We start from the raw sequence: 21,358 nt of genomic DNA, 5'->3' as shown, positions 1-21,358 counted from the left end.
TCTCCCGCGATCACTTACTCTCTCCTCGGGCCAGAGCCACGTTCTGGTTGCTCGACGTGGGACTAGGGGGGCCAGGAGGTCCGGGGGACCCCGGGAGTCCGGGGGGGCCGGGGACCCCTATTCCTCCAGGCGGTCCCATAGGACCCAGCCCACCGGTGGGGCCGGTTCGCCCCGCCACGCCGGGCCGGCCTGCAATGCAACAGCAGAACGAGATGGACACACTGTCAGTAAGTTACAGCGAGCGCGGCGAGCGGTGTCCCAGAAGGGCAATGTTGTCCGCTCCGTCTATACATTTATTTTCGTGCTTAAATCTCCAATAACTGCCAGAGGTGACGCAAGACACATCAGACGCGCGCCTCGACCATTGTCAGTGGCAACTCACGGGTACGGGCTGAGGAGGATAAAACGATAAAGGGGCAGCCCTGCAATTGCTTGTTCATTCCACTGCTGGTAGAAGCCTCCCCCCCCGCCCACCCCGACAACTAGGGGACGAACCCTCAAGGGTAATTGCTCTACTCTTCCACATTGACCAGACGTTGTTAAAAGAGGTGGGTGCACCCCCCACACGTGACCCCACCACGTGCCATCTCTTGTGGACCGGCGGGACTCGTCGCTCTACTCGTTTGTAACCGCTGGGTGGTCAGAGGCGGCATAAACTCGCCCGGTGTTTTCAAACTGCCGCCCCGGGGAATCGAATGGGAACGGGCGATCCTCGAGGATTGCAACATCCAGTGTGGCTAAACCATCACGCAGCGGGGTCCTTCATTCCATAATTATAAAATATATATATAAAAGCTGAGTCGACTGGGACAATATGTCTCATCTGCACGAGAGATATGGTGGTGGGGGAGGGGGTGAAACGAAAACGTGGCGGGTTCATAGAAGAAAACGCAGTGAACACAGAGAGATACAAAAAAAACCGATGGAAATGTAATAAAATTATAACTTACGTGTTGAGAATATCAGCATTTGATTTGCATTACTCGTGAACAGGGACGCTGCCGTGGTGCCATGGCTAGCACACGAGACTTGCATTTCGATTTCCCGGCGCGGCAGTTATCCCTTCCCCCCCCCCACCACCACCACTCCGGCCCCTCCACCCCGACTCTGTCCACCCCAGAAGTACGAAGGGTCACCCCGCAGTTAGTCCATGTGGGTAACTCCCACAGACTCCAAGACGCCCGGGCCAGCGTGCTGGGAAGAGTAGGCCAAGTACCCTTCGGAGAGGGCATCTCTATGGGCTCCAGAGAAGTTGAAGGCCCTTCTGGTAGCAGGGACATGAGCAAGCAGCTGCAGGGCAGCGCCTTTGCCTACTTGTTAAACAATCGATCGATGCACGTGTCGTGAGCGTAGGAATGAGATAAGGTTTTTGTGCGTCTTTTGAAATCGATGATGAATCGATGATTCGTCGCATTCCGACCCGTGACGGAATAAAAACTCTTGTAAAATCGTGCCATAATTAGCATCGAGAACTCGATCTACGGAACACAGAGTACGTATGTTTTTGTTTTATTTGTTGTTGGGTCAGCCATCTGTGCGCAGATGTGCGACCATGTGTTTATGAGCGTGTGTGTACGGGCGTGTGCATGTGCGAGCGAGGGTGTGTTATATGTATGTGTGTCGGTCTTCGCCACCCACCCACGCCCTCGTGTGTCGTTCCGGCCTTCATAGGTGCTCGCTAAGAGCACTTGCCCCAACAGTCTATTAAGGCTATACGGGGGATCTTTGCCTGTGTGTGGGGAGGGGGGGGTAGCGGTTAGCGCACTGCGCTGCGAACCCGGCCACCCAAGTTCCATTCCCGCTCACGGCCACCAACACCAGTGACGATTATCCGAACCGTTTCTGGACCACACGCAGATCGACTCGGCCTCAAATGAGTACATGGTGCGGTGTGTAAACATCGCCACTGGGGAGACAAAGGCGGCCGGGCGTGGTGCTGGCCACCCACCCCCTCGTGTGCCGTTCCGGCTTTCATAGGTGCTCGCTAACAGCACTTGCCCCAACAGTCTACTAAGGCTATATGGGGGATCTTTGCCTTTGGACGCGGATTTATGTGTGTGGGTGTTTGACATTTAAATTAGCCCTCGATTCCAGCTGCCTAAACAGCCAATAACGACCCGGCAAGGCAAAAGGACACTTACTATCAACGTTTACCCAAAATCCACACACACACACACTCTCGCGCAGAAACACACGTACACAGACCGGCACACTTGCACAGATGCCCGGCTACATTTGTCACCCAGAGTAACGATGTTTACACACCGCACCAGGTACCCATTTAAGGCTGAGTCGATCTAGGGGAGGCCCGGGACCGGTTCAGGCATTTTGGCAGTGAGCCAACATATCCGGCTTATAGCAGTGGCCACTCTAAAGCACAAAGACAAATATCCCCCTATAGCCATAACAGACTTTAGGGCAAGTGCTGTTAGCGAGCACCTATGAAGGCCGACACGGCAAGACGAGGGGGTGGGTGGCCAGCACCACGTCCGGCCGCCTTTGTCTCTCCAGTGGCGATGTTTACACATCGGCACGAGGTACACATTTGGGTCTGAGTCGACCTCGTTGCGACCCACACACACACACACTCAGCCATGCACAGAGCCTTGATTAAACATTCGTGACCTGTAACGTGCTGGCGTTTTGCTACCTCATTTGCAATATCCTGTGACCGCACTTGACCGCCATTGTTCACTATAAACACGCAATTTGCCTAATTACACGCATTGCTTACATTAAATAAACAAATGATTGGACGTGAAAAAAAACCGCACACACACGGAGGTCCACTCTCAAAACACAACCTCTCTTTAAAAAAAAGAAAAAAAAATCCGTCGGTCGTTCTCCGGACCCTTTCTATTGCCTCTTCCCACACACTCGGAGACATTGGCCCAAGCGTAAGCAGCAGGCACACGTACAGGTAGAGACGAGGTAAAGGGGCAGCCCTGAAATGTCTTGCTCATGCCACTGCTGGCGGATGGGCCACCAACTAGAAGGGAGTTCTAGTTGGTGGGTATTTTTGGGTGGCAAGTACCCGCACTCTACCAAGCACCCACACTTTATCCCACCACACGTGACCTGACCGATCGACTTAACCGAGGCGGAAGGCGGCGAGGGGTCTGGGGGGTGATATAAAAAACGTCGCATCATTGTTTCGACTGCCGCGCCGGGAAATCGAATAGAAACCGCGCCCTCTGGAAATCAAGTCAAGGAACAGAAACCATCAACCACGCGAACTGCGCTGCATCGTCGCAGCAGCTTGTGGCCAACAATTAGAAAACCAAGGCGGTGGTCACCGCATCGCGCGCTTCCAGATGCGTTTCAGCGGCCCGTCAGCAACGCGCTTCCCCTCCGATATCACTGGTCAACACACTTTTTCTGGCATAAGGTATTGCAACGGTTTTAAGGTAATTTTGGGGTGCTGATTCCAAATCTGGCATCAGTTTTTGTCTATCACATTCAAGGTTTTTGAGATATCAAATATTGCATTTTCAATAAAAACTGCAGAAGAAAAATATTAAATAAATGTGGATATCTACATAAATTATATTATAAACACACTATCCTAAAAATACAGCATCATATTTTAACACTAAAGCAGTCACTGACTCGCAACAACTTGCAATTAATTTCGGGTAAAATCGATGAAAATGGGGTATGCCGATAGCATAAAATGATATGTGATAGAGCAAATCTGAGATCAGATTTGGAATCAGCACCCTGAAATTAGTCTAAAACAGCTGCAAAAGTCCAGGCCAGAAAAAAAAACTTTTTTTTGTTGTTGACCAATGTATTGGGAAGCCGCAGGAGCTACGCCCTTTGAAATCATCGAGATCGAAAACTTACTTCTTCAGAACTACTGACTGTCTTTAGTTTGTTGTCCTTACCCCGGCACCTGCGACGAGCACGGTTGCCTACGTACGGTGCGAAAGAAGTTCAACAAACGTACATACCAAGCCCGGCTTGCTAAATCATGACACGGTAAATATTGCAGTTTGGATTCATCGTGGGACAGAAATAAAAATAAATAAAAATGCTGAAATAATAAATGAACGGTCGCTCGAACGTGCAAACCGAAAGTTTCGTCGGATCGGCTGGCGGGGCAAAAGCACTGCCCCGGGAACGCTCGCGAAGCAGTCGTGGAAATTCCACATTCCCATGGCGGCGTCAAACCGCTCTTGTGCATGCTGTGAAAGATTGTTGCTGTTAAAACAACAGCAGCAGCGTCGTGGTGGCTGTTGCACGCCAGGTGTGGTAATTGAATCCCGGAATAATGGTCCTCTCCCGAGAATAAGCAAAGTCAATAAAAGCTTCTAAAGCCCCGACTCTGCACCCCACGACAGCTAGACTTAATGTCGTCCCTGTTAATTACGCCATTCTTAGGGCCACTTATGCCCAATTATGTTTTTCTTTGTATAATGGGCCATTTCCCCCTACCGTGTTAGCACACGGACGTCTACATTTGCGCGCGCGCGCGTGCGTATCAGCGGTTAAAGCGCGGCGCTGCGCTACGAACCCGGCGACCCGAGTTCGATTCCCGCACACGGCCACCAACACCGGCTGTGACGATTATCTGAACCGGTCCTGGGCCTCCCCGAGGTCGACTCGGCCTCAAATGAGTGGCTGGTACGGGGTGTAAACATCGCTACGGGGGAGACAAAATGCGGGCGGGCAGGCGTGATGCTGGCAGATCTGTCAAATAGGTGCTCGCTAACAGCACTTACCCAACCAGTGTTCATTAAAAACTACACGCGATGTGGTCTAAGTGGCATTGACGTTACCACGGCGCTTGTGCCAGGCTAAGTGCACTTTGGGGCCACGCGAAGTGTCGAAGGCTCGCTGGCAAGATGGTCAACGGAACCAGACCCAGGTGTTATGGGTTGACTGACTTGCGATGACTTTGGCAGAGCCAACGTACACAACACGAGACAATACCCCCCGTGTAGCCTAAGAACGGGCTGTTGAGGGGAAAGTAGCGCAGACACCGAGACGCGTGTGTTTTTAAAGAGTGGAAAATTACGCAAAAGTAAGGAGGGCGGATTACGTTAAATCCCTGTTTATTTTCCCATCTCGCTTCCCCCATCGCTCTCTCTCTCTCTCACCGTCTCAGCCGTCTCGCCTCGATCCCTACCCCTGTGATGTGTGGGTGGTGGTGGTGGTGGGAGCTCGGGGTTATTGGGCGTCGTTGAGCCGTGACCCACTCTGAAAACCGCACCCAGACCGCGTGGTCGTCACGGCGAATATTGCACGGAGTGAGGTACAGGGCACAGGCGGACACAGAAACGGCAGGTAGCAGATACAGACAGGTGGATGGACACACAGGTGGACATACAAACGTACAGGCAGACAGACAGACAGACGGATGGACAGGCAGACGTGCATACAGGCACAATTATAGATGGACAGACGAACGGATGGACATGCAGATAGACAAATAGACAGACAGATGGACATAATACGGATACACAGACAGACAGGTAGACAGGTGAGCAGGCAGGCAGACACAGTGATAGACAGATGGACAGACTAAATGATGGACCAATAAACATCACAGTAAATGGACAGAGCAGACAGAGACGAGACAGACAGACAGACGTATGGATTAACAGACAGCCAAACAAAGACAGACACAAGTTTCTCTGACGTGGGGCTCGACGGAGCGAGAAAGGTGCGGGAAGCACATTCAACTAAACTCTGTAACTCATTACCCCACCTCTTTCGTCCCACCCGATTATAATTTGCCTGTTGTTGTTTTTTTTTGCAGAGTAATAAGTGCCGACCACTTTAGTGCCCGTCTCGGATCTGCGCTGCTCATGGCGAGGATTGCGATTCACGTCGGAGGGGTCAAGACTCTTCATCTAGGAACTTTTTGATCAAGAGACCCAGTGTGGAGAGAGAGGGAGACGACGCAGAAGAAGACAGGAGAGACACGGAGGTGGAGAGAGTGGTAGATGTAATGTACTGTATGTTGAACTTCTTTCGCACCGTACGTAGCCAATCGCGCTAATCGGAGGTGCGGGGGACGAGGAGAGAGAGATAAGTGAGACGCAAGCATTTTGGAATTGAGTCGGAGATGACAAATCACAGCCAAGTAGAGACACCGAGAGGGTGGAGACACTAAGACACCGAGAGGGTGGAGACACCGAGACACAAAGAGGGTGGTGACACCGAGACACAGAGAGGGTGGTGGGTGAGACACGGGGATTACGAAGAGTCATTCCTTACTCCACCATCGTATGCCCTCGTCTTGCCGGGCCAGGCAACAGAGGCTTCATCAGCAGTGTGGTGGGGAGGGTCCCAAGACAACAATAGCGTCGTCTCTATGTGTTGGAGAAAGCTTGTGGAAATGAAATCATTGTACGGCTATTTGTGACGCGCATAATGTAGTTGGCGTCGCTCGAAATCCCGGGGGCAGTGGTGGGAACTTTGAGGCAAAGTCTATCAATAATTATTTGTAAGGTGCCTTCCACTAATGTCTCAAGGATTGACTGCTGCTGCTACTGCTGCTGCTGAGAATGTTCAGCAGCAGCAGCAGCGGGGAGAGGGTGATGATGTCCGCGTCCCAGACGGCCGGGCTTGCCACGGAGAAACGACGCCCGTCAGTGACCATGGACCCGGCCCTTGGTGTAGAGAAGACGAGGAGGTTGTGGTGCAGACAGGGGGCAGGAGTGCGGAGAGCAACAATGAGTGGCAGTGGCGGTGCTGGCCCTTGGAATATGTATGTAGTGTGACAGCGCCGGCTAGTGGACAGCAGCGGCAACTGTGGCGGACGGAGAGCGCACACGCCGGTGAGGGCGTGCGCGGTGTGTTGGCAGAGCGGAGGAACTGGGGCATGGGTCACGGAGGACCCCGTCTGGAGGCCCCTGGAACCTGCTGGTGGGCTCGAGAAAGGAGGCGCGGTCAGGGCGGAGCCAGGCCGCGCTGGGTGGCATAAAAGGAGCCGAGAGAGGGAGCTCAGGGCTGCCGGTTCTTGGAGTGGACTCGTCTCGTCGTCGCTGCTGTCTTCGCTGGATGTTGCGCGGACAGATAGTTCTTCTTGGTTCTTTCAGTAAAGTCACGTAGAAGGGAAATAATAAAATAATAACAATAAAACATAATAAAATAAAATTAGCACGACATTTCAGCCACAACGCAAGCAGCCGTTGCAGCCGAAACGTCGTGAGAATTTTATTTTATTATGATTTATTTTTATAATTTCCCTTCTACGTGACTTTACCGGAAGAACCAAGAAGATGAATCCCTGCAGTCACGAAATCTTTAAATCGGGACAGATAGTTGTTGGCCGTCTCGGTCAGCGCCATCGGTGTTAGACGATGAGGGTTGTGGTCAGGCTAGGCAACTATGGAGAGTGCGAGGACGAACCTGTGAGGTGTGGACTTGTTAAATAAAGAAGGTGCCTCCTGGAAACCCTTGTCTCCGAATCACTGGCTCTACACATATATCGAGGAGGTTGTGAGTCTCTCTGCTACTGCTGCTACTGCTGTTACTGTGGAAAGTTTTACTGTGAGCTGTTGCCCCTTGGTAAATCATTTCGCCTCCTTTAAAACAAAAAAATGGCTCGGTGCTGCTCAATATTCGCAGCCATCCCAGCCACCTCGTAAAGTCCAGTTTCTAAACAGAAGGCGCCCTTCATAAACACTCGGCTGGTGTCTTGTCATCACAAGCCATTGGGCGATGTCACATGGCCACAAATGGCGTGGCTGATTGTATTTATATAATAAGATACATCGATCGCGAGGGCGAATTCTCCGTTCGCCTTGTCTGCCTTCATAGGTGCTCGCTAACAGCACTTGCCCCACCAGTCTGTTAAGGTTATACGGAGGAGCTTTGTCTCTGTGTGTTCTTCTCTTTCCCTCTCGACTCTTTCTCTCTTCCCTTAGGTCCCGTCCAGTCCAAACACTTAAATGGAAACAGAACTGGCCCTGGCACCGCTAAATGTGTGTACGCATGTGTGTGGGCGGGCGCGTGCAAACTCGCACGTGTCTCTCTGTGTGTGCTGTGTTTATGCAGACGTTCGTATGTTATATACTGAGCGGTATACACGTGTGTTTGTGTGTAAGTGTAATTACATGTTCACCCCTTGACACATGCGGGTCCGTCCCACGACTTTCCGCCAGACAGCCTTCGACACTTCACGTGATAGTCTAAAAGTGTACCGAGGCTGGCGCAAGCACCACGGTGGTGATGTCACCGCCACTGAGTGGCGATCAGCGGCTGCTGTTGTGCGTGTCAAGTGTGCGTAGCTTAGTCCCGGAATGCGCACGATGCGTTCACAGGTGAGTTTTCAAATTGTGGGAAGTCAATATTTGGTTGTCGAATGTCTGGAATGGCCAGAGCCACGAGAACGTGGAATGTCCACCATTGGCTGAGGACCACACTCCATCGTCCACAAAGTTCACCTTTTGAGTTTGTCTCCGTCAGGGTAAATGTTGGGGTTCACATTTTAATTATGTGAAAAAAAAATTGTCCAAGGTTAAACGTCCTAAAAGAATGTGGCCTATATGAAGACATTTGGTGTATATTTTATGTGCCCATATTTCACTTTTATAGACTGGTATAATATAAATAACTTTTCTGGGACTACTATCTGACCGAGTGAGTAACATCATCATCATCCTTGTCAGCAGCAAGAGGATTAGTTATCGTGTTATTCCAGGTGTTGAGAGACCAATAGGGATAATTTATAACGGCCATAAATATTCAAACAATGATCAAAACGAAAACGTAAACCAGACCTTTAAAAAGCTTCCCAGCGACCCAAGGAATTACATAAACTGCTGCGAAAATAAACCATTCGCACAGCAAAACCCAAACAAAAGCTTAGAAACGTCAACAAAAACAGCCTCACAAACAAACATAAACACAGGCATCCACTCAGCCAAACAAATATCCAAACAACCAAACTGGCTGCCAAAAACTTAAACACTCAAACGTGTGGACGACTGTGGCGTGCAGTTTGCGGCATTGTACCGCTGTTCGGCGCGATGTCCGACGTTTGCGCTCCGCCTCCAGCGCGTGCAGCGGATTCAGTTCCAGCGTGCGGCATCGCGCCGAGCGGGGGGCGCGTGATCAACACCAGAAAAACGCTTCGCAGGGTTACGTAAGCATCCACACAGACAGCAAGACACAAACACGCGCGCACGCGCACGCACGGACGACCACACACTGGCCTGTGGGTCCCATGGGTCCTGCTTTTCCACGGGTCCCTTCGGTGCCAGGTCTCCCGGGAATTCCTGGGGGTCCCGGTTGTCCAGCCGGTCCAACAGGGCCTGAAAGCCAGGGTCAGGATTAGGTTGGTGTGACACGGGGAGACAAGGAATCGTGTTGATAGTGGCGGGGGCTGTTTGCGTGGATAGGTCGAAGGGCTGTGGGTGGGGGGGTTGTGGAGGGGAGGTGATGGTCGGAGCCAATTCAGGCATCACGTGTGTGTGTTGAACTTCTTTCGTCCCTTACGTAGCCAACCGCGCTAAACTCAACACACACACACAAAAGCAGTGGCAAACATTTGGCTCGCTGTCGTTAGCCATGGCATAGAATCAAACTCGGATCACTGTGGTTCACAGTTCAGTGCTGCCAGCCATCGCCTCTCCCCACAACCCCGGCCCCCTTCGCACTCTTTCCCTCCCCCCCCCCCTCAGCAAGTCTCCTTCTAATAATGCTGATAGCCACAATCGGGCCAATAATTTACCCAGGAAACCCCCAACGTGTAGGCAATTTCTAAATTAATTCGTGAAAGTAAATCACGTGTTAATCTTCAATGCGGCATGCATGGGAGGCCCTGCTAAGAGACAGGCAGACAAGGCGCGTGCGTTCAACGGCGATTCCAACGGGACGGACGAATTCCTCCGCTAATGATGATGATGATTTACTACAGCAACTGGCAGCCACGAGACACCGAGCAATGAAATTCGGTTCGGTCCACTTGCCTATGTCTGGCGGCTTTACAACATTACTTTTTCCCCTTCTCCCCTACCCGTTCTCGACTCCTGGATTGTTCGGAGAGTTTTACTGCTCTCTGTCTGGTGGGCTATGCACTTCCCCCACCACTCACTCTCCCACTCAACCACCCTATCTACCCACCCTGCAACTCTGCCCACCATCACTGCCAGCACTAACCACGACCTCCAACGGATAACGCCCAAATTATTGTCGATCCCATCCCATGTCCAATATTTGTCAGCTTATACTGGACCGTAGGATAACATAGCTGAGCCATCCGATTATTTGAGTAATGGAGTACTCTAATTGTATTAAATCGGATGACCACGAGAATAGTTGGGGAAAAAATCTGTTCCCATGGTGGCCGGGGCTTGGTGACATCATCGGCATCATCAGCTGACCGTGGCACCATCGGGGGTTTCCTGCCTTCCAGAGGCGAGGAGGTGGCGAGCGGCCACCGCTTTTGTTGAAAGGGATCCGATGAATCACCGACAAACAAAGCGGAATAAATCAGCGGACAAATACGCCCCCTTCACATATGGCATCGCTCCGCGTGAAGAAAAACAAAACAGTGTATTTTTTTTTTACAAACCATCAGTCGCACACGGTCTTCTTGGGAGTGCATATTTATTTCAGCAGCATTGGTTCAATCCGGGCAAACTCTGGGCCGGTTGTGACAGTCAGTGTCTCATCATCAGCAGAGTCAGGCTCGCTTGAATCAATGCGGGTGAACTGGCCGATCTTACAGGCAAAGGACCCTCCTCTATTTACAATATGGGACCATACAAAATTCAGTTAACGACCATTTTACCTCATTGAATCAACTTAATCAACAAACAATCCAAGCTTGAAGCTATATATTGGTCACATGTGACCGCCGCTCAGGATACTGCACAAAAACAGTGGCCTTGTTTATACTTTATTATTTATTACACAGAAAGATAGAGAGACAGTCATCGACAGAGGGAAACGTAGGCCTCGAGCCTGGACTTGAACAGGGGTGGAGGGAGTCAACAACACGAATGGGAGTCCCAGACTGGCGGGGCAGGTCGGCACTGCAATAGTGAATGTAGCGGCCCCTAGTGGTTTAAGGGCTCGCACACGAACCAATTACATATAACGAATATGAAAATAACCGATGATATTATTTCATCGAAAATGAACGTTTGATGGATTTAACTTTTCTCACCTTGCTTCCCGGGCTGTCCGGCCGGTCCCCTCTCCCCTTGGAGCCCTGTGGGTGCGCGCGCGAAGACACGCCACGGATCAATGAACGCATGTACCACGTGTCTTACATTAGTTAACAACTTTGTTCATAGTTCGGCAATTGTTAATTTTGGGGCAGAACATACAAAACTGAATCTGACCAGGTGGCATTGTTCGTAGCACAGTGTTCTATCTGCCGCACCACTGCTATATGGACGCAGAGACAAAGATCCCCGATATACATATCCATACAAACTACATCATTAGACCTCCTTTGCCAGTACCAAAATATAATAATAGGGTTTTGTCCCCTTTTTCCCCAGTTTCAAGGACAATGCATATATTATCATAGTATGTTTTTGTTTGCATTTTGACTGCAAGTATTGTGGTTAATGCAGACACGAATCCTTGTAAAAAGGTTTCAGTTTTGTTGCCAGAAAAAAGGGGAAACCCCCTATTATTATTCCATACAGACTGTTTGGGGCAAGTGCTGCTAGCGAGTTGCTTGACGGCCAGGGCCGGTTCAGTTGTCACTCGCCATTGATGTCAGCCGTGGTCAGGAATCGAAGTCAGTCGGCACACTCCATGGCACAGCACGGTAACCCACTGCACCGCCGTCACACGGTACCACGCATCACAAACGCACGTGCCGCGCGCATACGCTGGCGCTTCTGACCTTGAGGGCCAGGCAGGCCCATGGGCCCTTGCGGGAGGAGGGACCCGAACGCGACCTCTGCCGTGACCTCAGGCCCGTGGGCCCCTTGACCCGCGGCTTCGGCCGGGAGCTCATTGCTCGAGTCCCCTGCCGCCCTGTCCCCCGACTCCATCAGGCGCACCTGGCGGAGGGAGAGTTGGGGGGGGGGGGCGGACACGGCGACGTGAGCCGACGGAGCCAACCTCGCGAGCAAAGCGCGTGCGCATTCACAGGACCCACTCAACCCTAGCGTTGCATACACTGGGTTTACAATTACACAGGTGATGAGAAATAGCGATGGTGCCGGGTTGACTTAGGGGGTCCGTGAGAGAGCTGTGTGAACATATTTTTTAAAAATGATTTTTAGAGGTGGCTGGAGTGGCTCAAGGGATTCGAGGTCTGAGCACCGAGGCCTGTGCAGCTGAGGTCCTGGGTTCGATTCCGAGTTCGGCTACCCGTGATGACACCACCAAGACATTGTGTTGGATTGAAAGGGTGAAAGAAGAAGTTCAGAAGACGTAAAATAATAAAATAAATAGCGACATCGAAGCGGTGAAAGTAACGCATACAGAAGACTGACTATGGCTCATTTAAAATCGCTCTCATTCTCCAAATGTGTGCTCCAATCAAAGCACTTCCTTTTGCCAAAATATTCTCTAAAGCCTAGTGAACATAGACAAAAAAAACCCCCATCACAACGAATATTATCTTGGCATTTTACTATAACGTAAAAAAAAAATCAGGTTCCTGTGAGCACGGGAGGATTATGAAAAAAGCGTCGTGAACATGACGGCTGTCTCTTAATTCCCCGTTGCAGAGCAATAGCAGCTTCTCTCCTCGTAATTGTCAAAACAATTCCTCCCTCTTTGACACACGTGGCACGACATCCAAAAGCGTTTGTTTCTGGTAGGAACCTCCTGGTTCCACCAGCCCACAGGGGATTATTGTGTCCGTCCGTCCGTCGTGCATCCAAAAATGGGAAGGGTGGGGCTGGGTGGAGAGGGGAGGATGGGGAGGGGCTGGGTGGGGAGGGTGGGGAGGGGCTGGGTGGGGGGTGGGAGGGGTGGGGCTGGGTGGGGATGGGCTGGTTACCCCGTGGTGCCCTTATAAAACTCAACGTTTAACCTACTCACGCCGGCTTGTGCCCGCCCTCACAGTCGGCCATATTTGCGGAATACACCACGCCGCCGTTGACTCTGGCCATTGACCGAGCAACCCAACGTTCCTAGCAGCTCCCTCTGCAGGAATGTGTTTAAAAGAGAACCCACGATATGTAGATTCCTGTGCTGGTCTTAGAGTGGAGACTATCTCCAGTAGGAGAGAAGATATCGGCTTAGTCAAATCAAGCAGTGCCTGGAGCAGGGGTCGTGAACAGAAACAAGAAGAAGAACCATTTCTGTTCGAATTCGGTAACCCCCCCCCCCCCCCCAATATTTCAAGAGCCGCAGTGCACTGTGTGGTGAATACGAGAGACGGTGATATCCTCAATAAATACCGGTCACGAGGCAGTCCTTAACGAGCCCCATGCGGATCCATAGCCGCAGGTTGCAGACCCCTGGGTTAGAGTAAAGGCTCACAATCACGAGTTTGGGATTCTAGATTTGAAGCTTTCGTGACTGCAAGGATTCATACTCTTAGGTTTTTTCGGTAAAGTCACGTATTTTTTAATTATTTATTTTTATTATTTATTTTTTACCTACGTGACTTTACCGAAAAAAAACCTAAGAGTACGAGTTTGGGAGTTCGATAACAAATGTTCTATCAAACAAATATCAATTTGGGGGTGGGGGGATGTCAATAGCGGCTGTGAAATGAAAAGGCTCGCCCCTGCCAATGTGGAATTTCCACCGTTGGCTCAGCGTGAGCCATTAGCGTGACCTTTGTTTAAAAAGGAGGGGAGGGGTAGGGGGGCATAACTCTGTGAGGGCACGACGCGGTCAATGTTAAGTAAACTTTAAACAAACGTTAAACGTACTCTTTGGTTCGTTCGGTAAAGTCACGTAGTTAGAAATAAAATAAAACAAAATAAAACAAACGTTGAACGCTGAACAGAATGAGTGACGATGCTCAACTAAACCATTTTTTTTAATTTTATTTTAACCAGGTAAGGCCCACCGAGTAATGTAGCTCTTTTAAAACAAGCAAACTGGCTATCACAAACGAATGCTCAACGAGGTTGCTGATAATAGTTTTTTTACCCTTCTATCTGGCAACAAAACTGACACCTTTTTACAAGGAGTCATGTTTGCATAGACCGCAATACCTGCAGTCATAATGCAAACAAAAGAACATAACTCTGATAATGTGCACTGTCCTTGAAGTTGATTGGTCCACACCCGAGACAGCTTTCCTTAGAGCCTAGTCTCACATGGGTTGGACCAGATGACGCCAAAAGGCGCACAACTCAAAGACAATGCACCATCAGAGTATGAGAGCTCGGGGCAAGCATCTACACTATGGGAACCTCATTTGCCAGTAAAAATATGATAATTGTTTTTTTACCCTTCTACCTGGCAACAAAACTGACACCTTTTTACAAGGAGTCATGTTTGCATAGACCGCAATACCTACAGTCATAATACAAACAAAAGACATAACTCTGATGCAGGTATTGCGGTCTATGCAAACATGACTCCTTGTCAAAAAAGGTGTCAGTTTTGTTGCCAGATAGAAGGGTAAAAAAAAACAATTATCATATTTTTACTGGCAAATGAGGTTCCCATAGTGAGGTTGCTGATGTCATCATCACGTGGACGTTTTATGGCGGCAGCCAAGATGCAACCCGCTGTTGTCCATCCTGTATTCGGCTCTCGTGCCCTGTGCTGTACAGGAGGCCGCCACTGCTGATAAATATTTCGAGAGTTTAGAAAGGGGGCCGCTAAACCTTCAGCAGGGCGTGGATGATGATGGGGGGGGGGGGGGCTCAGTCAATGGTGGTACCAGCTCATTGGGGGGCCGGACCTAAGCATAAATTCGTTTTTGGGTGCGTCATGTGACAAACAGTCTGCCGGGAAACAACGCTACTTATATTAACTTGCGTTTCAAGTTTCAAGTTTATTTATTAGGTAGAGCCCCGTGAGCCATGTGGCTCTTGACTCGGGTGCAACCGCAACAAACTAAAACATGGACACAGAACATCTTAAAATGACGACACGCAACACACGAATGCTCAGCGTAGTGGCTGATATCATCATCGGCGGTTTTTGGCGATTATATCGACGTGTGAAATAACAAAGGCTATTGATTAATTACAAACATTTGTAAGTGTGCCATTAGAATGATGAGATTTCTGTATGCATTTATTGACACAAGGATCTGAGTTCGAACTGATATTTATTCGTTTTTTGTTAAATACATCTGGGAACCCCTTGGTTTACTTGGGGCCCTAAGCTTTTGCCTGCATTCCTAGCGCCACACCAGTGATCCTCTCCCTTACGTGGGTGGGGTGGTCAGGGATTGCGAACACGAGACGGGTGATGTAAACTGTTCAGAATCAGAAAATTTATTTGTGCTGGAGGAATCCGTTGGCTGCGGCCATTCGACGCCTGAACATTCGCAGACGCAGGTCAAGTCGGACTGGGTGGCCGTCGCTGCTTCTGCTGTTGCTGCTGCCTCACTCGCGTGGCTGTCGCTAAACCGCGTGGCGGTGGCAAAAAAACGACGACGCGCATCTCACCGCACGCGCGATGCAGCCGCCGCTGTCTCTGCGGTGCGCTGGGGGAGGTCTCGCAACAGACGTGGAACGGTTCAACTCCCACCCTGCCAATACCCACCCCCACACACACCACCACACCCCCACCCCACCCCACCACACCCCCACCCCGCCCCCACTACCCCCACCCCACCACCCCCACCCCACCACCCCCACCCCACCACCCCCACCCCACCACCCCGCCCAAACCCCACTACCCCCACCCCACCACCCCCACCCTACCACCCCCCACGCCGCCCCCACCACCCCCACCCCACCACCCCCACCCCACCCCCACCCCACCACCCCCACCCCACCCCCACCACCCCCACCCCGCCCCCACCCCACCGCCCCCACCCTACTACCCCCACCCCGCCCCCACCCCACCACCCCCCGTCCCGAATTAGACGATTTGCCAGAATTGTCATAATTCGCAAGAATGTTTTTTCTTTCATTTACACTGCGGTTATTGGCGAGCTGAAGCGATTCATATTGTTTTTAAAATGGTAATTATTGTTATTAGCATCATCATAAAAAGCCACTCAGGGGTTGACTTGGTTCAGCGTCTTTCCCCGCGATGCCTTAAAGTTTGTGTTCAAGTAGAGTGTATGCCTTTCAGTTCAATAATAATACAAAGTAATATTGATTATATATAGAGACCTTTCGTTAATCCACTGTTGGATGAAGGCCTTTGAACCAACCGTGTCAGTCACGAGGGTTTGTTGGACCATACCTCACCACGCCAATCAGTGTGGGTTGATGACACCCACGACCCTTTTGGAAATCGCTCGTGGCTGGAAATTTGAACTCTGATCGCACAGCGCACTAACCACTAAGCAAACCGCTGCACCCCTGTACTCATTACTCACAGCGTATACAAATGCAACGACGGCATCGATCATTTCGCGCGAGATTTGATGCACGTGGCAAGGGCCGAAGAAGAATCGGCGTTATTCGCAATGACCACGGGGGAACCCGCTTGCATATAGCGATCAACATCCAGATATCACCCACGGGCCAATAATGATGTCGGGTACCATCATCACACATTGCCATCACTTCCTTCCTCCTGCCTGATCCGGCAACTGTCACACAGTCGACACCCAACCTCTGAGGATTCATTGTTAACGCCGCCTGGCTTCAGGTCTTCCCTTTCGCCGCAAAACCTCCGGGTGCCACTGCAGCGCCGGTCTCTGGGACCTGCCCCCCCCCCCATCCTGGAACACGTTGTCCCACCCATCACAACCTCCGCATCCTGATTGTAGCTTTCAAATTGATTCCCTGTCGCATCCTATTTTGAAATTCCATGTCGAAGCACTCTTCACTTTTCCTGCCACCTCTGGAGGATTAAAACGACAACAACAAAACCCCCAACTATTAAGAGAGTGAAGAATAATTAATTTTAACAAAAATGTTCAAATGTTCTTTCGAATTGGTCAAATAAATGTAGACTTCCACTCACATATAAACGAACGCACCCACAACAAGATGAAGACCGGACTGAGACGACTTGATGCGCACCTCCGATTAGCGCGGTTGGCTACGTACGGTGCGAAAGAAGTTAAACGTGCACACGTACACTTGAGGACAAGGTCTAATCACAGGTGGCCAACCCAGAATCTTAGCGGTGTCCGATTAACGCTCGAACCACCCGGTCACCTAGAAATGTTGTTCAATCCATTCGAAGGATTCACATTGTCCGACTGAACTGACGTGGACTTACGTTTTATTTTTTATTTACTTGGGACAATGATGGGTTCAGCATTTGGCGGCCAAATGTGACCGATTAAACCTCTAATGTAATGAATGGGGCAGTGAATGTGAATAAAGGACTTTTTGAAAGCCACACTGCCGGGCTGTGTTTACTCCACTGCTCGCTAGCGGGTAGTATAATCAATCTGTTATTGTACGTTACGCCTAAGTTCATTCAAGCAGCAACTTCATAAATCACACGCACGAACACACGCGCACACGAGGCCTGTAAAGATGCCTCGGTTTAACTGATGCGGTTGCTTTGAGACGCTGCGGATTTTAAACGCCGTTTGAGCGAAAATCCTCAAATTCTTATTCAAATAAATGTTGACGCTCACGATATATGCTTTGAATCGTTCTTGGAAGCAACGATTGCCTGTCATTTATGCAAACCATATGCACATGTATGTACTTATAATCAAATTACCCTTATGATAGTTGTTGTTGTTATTATTTTGTGTTCTTTACTAATATAAACTCAGCTCGTGTGCAGGAGCGAGGTGGACTGTCACACCGCAGGATTTGTGAGAGATGGTGGCGGCTTGGGGTGGTCTTCTCCCAGAAGTGGCATGACCTTGGCTAATAAATATGATACTAATATCACGAGGCATATCAACAAACACCAAGACACTGATCCCTGCCCCCTATAGCCTGAAAAGATTGTTGGGGCAAGTGCTGTTAGGGAGCTCCTATCATGGCAAACGCGGCACACGAACGGGTGGTGTTTACACACCGCACCAGGTACTTATTTGAGGCTGAGCAGACCTAGGGGAGGCCCAGGACCGGTTCAAATCACCATCACTGGTGTCGGCCGAGAGCGGGAATCGAACTCGGGTCGCCGGGTTCGTAGAGCGAGTGCACAAACGACCGCTCCCCTACTATAAACACACACACACTCTCTCGCACACACGCGAGCACACAAACACGTGTGCACACAGATGTCTGACCCAACAACAACAAAAAAACAACACGCCCTGTGTTCCGTAAAAACGAGTTCACGATGTTAAATTATGGGACCATTTTAGAAGTGTTTTCTATTGCCAGTCATGAGCATTTAATAGTGCTTCGATTCATTCTGTTCTCATTAAAATGTACACACAAACTTGAATACTCAATTGCATATACAAAGGCGAATATTCCCCGGCTAGCCTTTAACAATCTGTTGGGGCAAGTGCTGGTGGAGAGCACGGATTTCAGGGCTGGCCAGAACCTCACACGCACACATAAATACCCAAACACATACACACGCACACATAAACACCCAAACACATACACACGCACGCACACACAAACACCTAAACACATATACACACCCAATAAACACCCAAACACATGCACATAAACACCCCAACACATACACACGCACCAATAAACACTCAAACACACACACACATAAACACCCAAAAACACACACATACATAAACACCCAAACACACATACACACGCACACAGATAAAGTCACCCCCGTCCGGTATAACCAGACGGGCTCTTATGGTAAATGCTGTTAGCGAGCACCTATTAAGGCCTTAATAGGAGTGGCGTTGACGAGCACCACGCATATACAAAAACAATCAAACACACACACACACACACGTGCATACAGACACATACACGAATGCACAAACGCACATAAATTCGCACAGATGCATCGCCCGAGATTTGAGTCGACGCGTGCCGGGTGTTCGCTGCAAAACTTCCGCGTCCGAACAGAACGACGCAGCATTTGCTCTGTAACGGGCGCCATCCATCAGCCTGGAGCCTTGCTTCAGTTTTTTGTCTCGAGACGAGGCCCTGGGTTTTGTCAAGAAGCTCTCTGCTTCGTTACTTGTTAAGCAAAACGTTGAGCAAACCCCCCCCGCCCCCGTGACTGACACGGGGCCTTCGTCCAGCAGTAGATTGACCAAGACTATTTACATCGTCGTTGAGATGCGGGTTGCGTTGGAACGCTGCGTAAATCCGAATTGAAACGCACTGCATTGTCCGGAGGGAATGCCACCAGCCAGCCATGGCGGTGTGCTAGAGGAAGGAAACGAAAGGACGTGGAGGGGGTGACTGGCGTAGGGGAGAAGGAGACACAAGGACAAAGATCCCCCGTATAGCCTTCAGCAGGCTGTTAGGACAAGTGCTGTTAGCGAGCAACTATGAAGGCCGGCACGGCACACGAGGGGGTGGGTGGCCAACACCACGACATTTCTCTACCCAGTGGCGATGTTTACACAGCACACCGGGAACTCATTTGAGGCTGAGTCGACCCAGGGGAGGCCTAGGACCGGTTCAGATAATATAATCGTCACTGGCATTGGACGTGAGCGGGGCTCGAACTCGGGTCGCCGGGTTCGTGAGCGCAGAGCGCTAACCGCTACCACGACCGCTCCCCACGAGCACAGCAACACTGGCAACAGATGGGATGATGTTGATGCTGCTGCTTGAGGTTTATTGATCTAGCAGCGTCCTTAACAGAGGCTGGACGGGAAGAAGAAGGTACTGACGTGGTCATTAAGGTGTTCTCCAATCTACCAATTTAAATACCAGTGTAAATACAAAGGCACCAGCAATTGCCCAAGCTCTGCGATCCTTTATACACGAACGTTTTCAGCCAATGAATGAGTGCGCATACAACAAGTGGGAGAAAACCGGAGGACCCGGTGAAAACCCACGCGTGCGAGGGGGCAACGCTCTATCCCATGCAGAAGGGGCCGGTGGAGATTAGTCCACAATTGTGCCCTACCGCCTTCTCTTGGCGAGCCGTGGTACGGGCTCCTCCTCGACGCCCATGGAAACGAGGGAGTTGTGCAACGTTCGTATGATCCACTAACCCTAGCTGCCTTAGCAGTGCTTCACCACTCCCGCCCGGCTTTCATAGCAAAGCCCCACCTGTTTTGTGGTTATGACCTTCCTCTGGGCTCACCTTGGCCTCCATGTCTTTGAGTTTGCTCGTCAGCTCGGTGAGGCGCTCGCAGTCCATGCACCCTGCATCGCACAGCGCAAGCACAGGAGGAGGCATTGAGACATCTGAGAGGTTTATTTTTTTTATCTCCGTTGCAAAGTGATATACTTTTTGAAATTCATAATTCGAGAATGAAACGAATAACAACGCAGTCGCGGTGGCCGAGGGGCTCGCGAGTTCAGAGCGAGGAGCCGGCACGACTAAAATGCTGGGCTCTACTCCGGGGTTTCAGCCACCAATGACTGCTCCCAAAAAAAACAAACCCATCGCCACTTAATCATACAACACATTTTTTATATAATAATTAAACATGCGTCTGGCTGTCACGCGACGAACTTTGCCCTCATATGGCAAAGCGGGTGGTAAGGTTATGCCATTTACTGTGTGGACCAGAGGTCACGTGAAGGAAATCTCAAAGGTAGCTCTGCAGTGTTCACTTCTGCGGGTCATCCTCTAACATAAGGCGTTGCACTGCTTTGCGAGCAATCCGCATGGATGCTGCGTCTCGTGACGCATGATGTTGACGGCACAAGTTGGGATTATAACTGGGGCTAAAATTACATCAAAAGCACAAAACAAAGCTTGCTGAATCGGGACAGATTTCCTTAACTGTAGTGTGCTGCAAGTTGCAAGCTATGGTGTCCGAGACAGGCCAAGATCACCTAAACTGGGCCCACCTCTGAGCATCAGTTGGGCCACTGAATTACTCAACTGCAATCGCCTGCAACCGCTTCATCCACGTCTAAGCGAGTAGTTGCGCAAAAGGGCAGTTAAACGGCATGTTCATGATCGTAACAACCTATCCTAGTTCGCAAACATTCTTCTAATTTTTTATTCAGCAGATTGCCGCTCGACTGTCGAGTCTGTATTGTAAGAAACTGTTTGCGCAACTTCTCGTTGCAAGCGATGGAGTTGCGTGCAACCGAGTTGTGCAACTGATCGCTCCGGTGGGCACCCGGCTTTGAAAGCTTTAGTGTCCGGGAAACGCCGGTGGAGCATTTACAACCACGGTGTCTGAGCAAAGCCAGGAGCACTTCGAACGTCCGCGGCTGGCAAATCCGTTGCTGTTTGTTGCACTCTGCAATCTCTTTAACACGTGCGCACGAGGCCACAGCAAGAGCCGTTTTGA

The 21,358-nt window shown here is 50.4% G+C and overlaps 1 protein-coding gene across 1 annotated transcript in view; it reads right to left on the bottom strand.

The window, feature by feature from the left end:
- The window catches only part of LOC133348888 (collagen alpha-1(XXVI) chain-like), a 125,668-nt gene that overhangs the window by 6,990 nt on the left and 97,320 nt on the right, over positions 1-21,358 (bottom strand). The window contains 5 exon segments of the mRNA XM_061561974.1: positions 19-189; positions 9,171-9,269; positions 11,129-11,173; positions 11,822-11,981; positions 20,191-20,252. Coding sequence (XP_061417958.1) covers positions 19-189; positions 9,171-9,269; positions 11,129-11,173; positions 11,822-11,981; positions 20,191-20,252 — 537 coding nt within the window.

The sequence above is a fragment of the Lethenteron reissneri genome, chromosome 28 (assembly GCF_015708825.2).
Source record: "Lethenteron reissneri isolate LAM-NWPU_2019-01 chromosome 28, ASM1570882v1, whole genome shotgun sequence".
Taxonomy (NCBI): Eukaryota; Metazoa; Chordata; class Hyperoartia; order Petromyzontiformes; family Petromyzontidae; genus Lethenteron; species Lethenteron reissneri.
This window is presented reverse-complemented; position numbering and strand designations above follow the sequence as displayed.